At 45.3% G+C, this 4,923-nt stretch overlaps 1 protein-coding gene across 1 annotated transcript; it reads right to left on the reverse strand.

Moving 5' to 3' along the window:
- Nucleotides 1-924: 924 nt before the first annotated feature.
- On the reverse strand, nt 925-1,623 carry LOC147979234 (uncharacterized). Its single transcript, XM_087515094.1, has one exon. The coding sequence runs from the start codon at nt 1,621-1,623 to the stop codon at nt 925-927; it is 699 nt and encodes a 232-aa protein (XP_087371220.1).
- Between the last annotated feature and the right edge of the window lie 3,300 nt (nt 1,624-4,923).

Here is a 4,923-nt window from a genome sequence, read left to right on the forward strand (position 1 = left end):
TAGGCCACTTATTACTGGGAGTGGTGGGGTTTTGTGATATGACGGCTTTACTGCCGCACCACGAGCGGGACGGGAATCCCGTGCAGCGCCTCCTTCTACACTAGTACTACCTCTGTCGTGGCTTTTTAGCCCCCCATGTAATTTGACTGAAGATTTAACTAACAAAATGTTAGTCCATGTCAACAAAAACTATATCGTTGGATTCATATTTGAACACGGTTTTCAATGATATAATTTTTTGTGACATGCATGAGCATTTATCATACTATATATAATGTTAGTTAAATTTATGGTCGTACTATATATAGTAAGGTGCCCGTGCGTTGCACCGAACAGTGAAATGCATTGATCGAGGAGTTGTTTATTTTGACAAAGTATGTGGGGGTCATCTCATGTGTAACGAGTATCGATAGGTTTCTTCGGATATTATTTCTTCTCTAAAGCTCACAAACATCTGGGTGAATAGTAAATATAGGCTAAATAGATAAAAAAAGTTTCTTTTGCAAACAAAAGCATTCAACTGTTCAACCTGCATCCAAAACTTGTGAAGAAATAACACTTATTGTGCTTTGCAAGAAATGATCTTTAAGAATTATTTTTTGAGTATTGATTTTGTTTATTTTTTCTAGACCACCATGAATGTAAATCAGGATGACTTGGAAGGGGCAGAGGAGATGTAAGAAATGGTTCATCTTAAGTCTTTCGCCGTTCCTATAGTAAAAATTCACAACTAATCTCTTAAATGGCAAGCGAGAACTCTAATGGAGCAAAAGCATACATGGAAGATTCTAGACTAAACCATAAATGGATACACTTTTATTCAAGCATGATACTATAATAGAGCAAGATCATGCATGGAAGTTTCTATACTATATAAATAAGAAGTCTCCACATGCTTAGGCAGCGGCTTACATTGAGCGAAGACTAATGATGAACAGTTGACTTGGTAATGCATATGACTAGGTGAACCTCCTTGGAGTCCCCGTGCATCATCTTGGGGTGAAAATCATACCAGGCGTCTTCCATGTCCACATTGCCAGGAACGGAGCAGCTCGACACAGTCCCAGTCAGTGTGATGGAGGTGGCGTTGGCGCCCTCGTACTTCGAAGGGGTAGTAACAGTGAGCACGCACCCGTATAGCGGCCTTGTGTCAGCGTCAGCGGCATTGCCCCTGACGCACACTACAAAGACAGGGCGGCGGCCTACATGGGCCTTGCTAGTGCCCACGGCCAAGAGGAATACGTTGTCGTCCTCCTCCGTGACTAGCAGGCGGCGGTGATCGTCCAGTGACTCCGGCACAGCAAACGGGTAGCACATCTCGTACTTGATGTTCACCGCCGTGGGCCAGTAGTGATTGACGAACGGTGTTGTGAGGTGATCCACGAGGCTGGCCGACGATCCCTCAAATGGCGGAGTGCACTCATAGCAGTAGTAGGGCGCGTGCACGCATCTGGAACTATGCTCAGCCAGCGAGTGCTGGTCGATGTACCTCTCGCAGCCGAAACTCTTATAGACGCAGGGCACCTTGCAAGCATCGACCAGGCTGTCCATGAAATGGGAGTGGTTGTATGGGACGTTGTGCCTACCGAATGGAGCGCAGGAGGGAGTGGATGTAGGGGACATTGCACCCGCCGAATGGAGCGCAGGAGTAGCACACGAAGTAGTAGATGGTGCCCTTACTAGCACTCCCTCTGTTTCTCTACTCTCTACTTTCTCTACTTCTCTACCTTCTTTCTCTCTACTTCTCTACTCTTATAAAAAACAGAGTTGGTGATGATGGTGTGCCTGCCATCCTGCAATATAGGTCGTCCGATATATATCTGACGGATAGGAAGGAAACTGTGGCAATTTTGCAAAAAGATACCCACACCCTCTCCACATTTGCAAATAAGGCATTGCCTTGTTCATCCTTATCTCCCACAACCTCATTGTTGAGAAATTAAAAAGGAAGTCTCTGGAACAATCTAGCATGGTGGCCGCTGACGGCGTCGTCCATCCCCATGCCTCCACCCAGTCCGACCACCAGTCACCACCACGCCCCACTCGTCCTCACCTCATCTCTCATCTTTCTCGAGATATCATGTTTTTGATGAAATTCTCGAGATACCATTTTCCGATGAAATTCTTGATATATCATTAGTTTTTACACATGGGATTACTCCTGCATGGGTCAATCACAACAGGTGTTTTGTAAAAAAAATGCAACTTGATGTTCCGTGCAATGCACGGGCATCTTGCTAGTTTGCATATAATTCCAAACACCATGTTGACAAGTTCTTTTCCCATTTTACAACTATGTTAGTATCATTGTTACTGGTCAGCCAACGCAAGTTATAGCCCCGGGTGTTTTAACCTTTTTTAGTAATGATATATGGTGATTGTTCGCCACGAGCCCAATCCTGGTGAATCTCACATAACCGTCAGATTTCCATCCGATGGTGGCCTGTTTTCAAGCCATAGTATTTGACAAAACAGCCACCCTTACACACGTACTATAACTGCGCCACGGGTGTTTGCAACTGCCATGTCTCCCAGTGAACGTTTGCTGGGGATTGGAGTGAGCACCGATGGTGGTTCGTAGTCCTTCCACGGTCGGGCATTGAAGTTTGTAACTATTTTGGGATATACTACTCCGGTGCTAGTAGTAGAGCAGAGTCCTACTCCACTATATGCAAACTAGGGCATAGTAGTAGGTACTGTAGTTTATTGTACTAGTATTGTGATCACTCAAGCAAGTTGTCTGGCATCGATAGGACCCTACGCTGCTAGGATGTGTCTCGTAAGTCAAGCGGCGTGTTGTTGTAATCATGACTTGTCCACTTCCCTCAGCACATATTCGCTTCTCCATCCTCGTCCGCACATAATCGTCCAATCTTCCATCCCCACTAGGCGCCTACCCCCTCTTCCGAAACCCAAGCACTGACAATGGCAGAACCGAACAGCGTCCTCGAAAGAGTGGCTGGAATTCGCTCCTCACAGAGGTAATCAAGCTCATTGTTTCATGTGTGGACAATCTCAGTACCATGCCGCTCGCCGCGTGCTCATCGGGGTTGTATCGTTTACTCAAAGCCCTCAGGCCAGAGCTTTTTAAGCCAACTCCATGCATGCTGATGCCGCCTGATCTTCAGAAACGGCGTGTCACGCAACATAACAATCGTAGGGTGACAAGCATCAACCCCCTCGACTGTGATCCGATCCCCGTCACCCTCAACTACAATAATGGTTTGTACTGGGCCGGCATGAACACGTCTTGGATGGTGCTCGTCGATGGTCGCGGCAGTTGGATGCTCGTGGACGTCTACACCCGGTGATTGATCCCCCTTCTTTCGATTAACACTACACTGCTTTGGCACCGCAGCCCAGAATACTCGGAATCTTACAGTAGCCAACATGATACCAAGTTTGATTTTCTCAAGGTTGTAATCTGCCAAGTGCCCACAAGATCTGTGAATTATAAAGACATCAGGCTAATTGCGTTCTTGAACAGTTCTCTGGCCTATCTGACAGGTCACTGTGGTAAGTGGATAAATCTGCACATCCATCACAGGATCATACATCCTCCATGGTTCTCTGATGCCATTGAACACAAGGGCCCGCCATGGACTCCTTCTATGGCTGGACGTATTGCTGGCCTACTCCAGTCATCGCTACAAACGGCTGTTACAGCAGTATGTTACTTTCCTATGATATCATGATGGCTTGCTTATATTACTGTCAACATTTACTGAAAAATATTCATGCTCATAACATGCCATTCTTAAGATTGACTACAGTTAGAGCCCTTTTTATTTGACTCCAACTTGATATGTTGTTGTAGGCCGCCTGGTGTCCCTACCCTTCCTAATCCCAGAACCTTTCAAAGAAAAGCGGCATGGCAGTTGCAGGTGGTTCCTTTCTCGATCAGATGACGGCGAATGATTGATGATCGTTCACATGTACCGGACGTGTTGTTTCGTAGAATACAATCACAGTCACTACAAGGTCTTTGAGTAGGAACCCAGCTTCTCTCGGCCTTCAGGAATTTTTGAGTGGAGGTTGGTAAGTAGCCTTGGTACACACTCTCTGTTTTTCGGACTAAATTATTTGATTAACCAGGAGATAACCGACGGCAAGGATCATGATGGTAGCGCGATTTCGTTCATCAGGCAAAACTGTGTGTACACAATGTACCATGCATCTCTCCATGCACCATACCCAGATATGTGCCACCATGCTTTGGGTCCAAAGTAGGAGAGAGGGTCACAAGTATCAGACTTTGACCAGCTGGCTGGAGTTTCCCCCATCAGGCACCCATCTGCTTCAAGCCGTCAGCCAATCTCCACAGCTTAATAAATAGTAACGTCTAACTGAGCCAGTTAGTTAGATGCATACACTTGGTGTAGTAGGATCTTTATTTAGTTTGATGCATACAATTGTTATTTTCTGGTAGCCCTTTTGTAATGATGGCTGATGTTTGGTTTGAAAGAGAGAGTTGCGTCTTTACTCTTCTGGCCTGCTTACTGCTTCTGTTGCACCCCCAACCCTGGTTGTTACTGCTGCTATTTTCAATGTACAATCAATAGTATATTTCGTCTGTTGCTTAAACAAATGTGTTGTTAGAACGAGAAAGACAATGTTTTGGAAGACGTTCCATGGTCCGATCCTTTAGTGCCCCATACGTAGCGCATACTATTTTTGGTAAGAAACACACTTTCCACTTGTGGATAACATGCGGCCCACTGATGAAGGCCCAATAAAGGAACCCATAATTAACTGGAAGGGAGGCTCTCACATGAATCCAGCCCAGGTACATCCTCATGGTCCCCTAAACATAAATAAGTAAATAAATAAATCTAAAAGCTCATGCACCAGTTCTTTAAATTTACGATTTAAAAGTCAAAATTTAACAGGAGGATATTATTTCCTATGAGGGTGTCGTTACAT

The sequence above is a fragment of the Triticum urartu genome, chromosome 3A (assembly GCF_056163025.1).
Source record: "Triticum urartu cultivar PI428250 chromosome 3A, HENAU_Tu73, whole genome shotgun sequence".
NCBI lineage: Eukaryota > Viridiplantae > Streptophyta > Magnoliopsida > Poales > Poaceae > Triticum > Triticum urartu.

What these genes read in the sequence shown, in the direction of transcription:
- LOC147979234 (XM_087515094.1), bottom strand. Translation starts at nt 1,623, where the DNA reads ATGTCCCCTACATCCACTCCCTCCTGCGCTCCATTCGGTAGGCACAAC.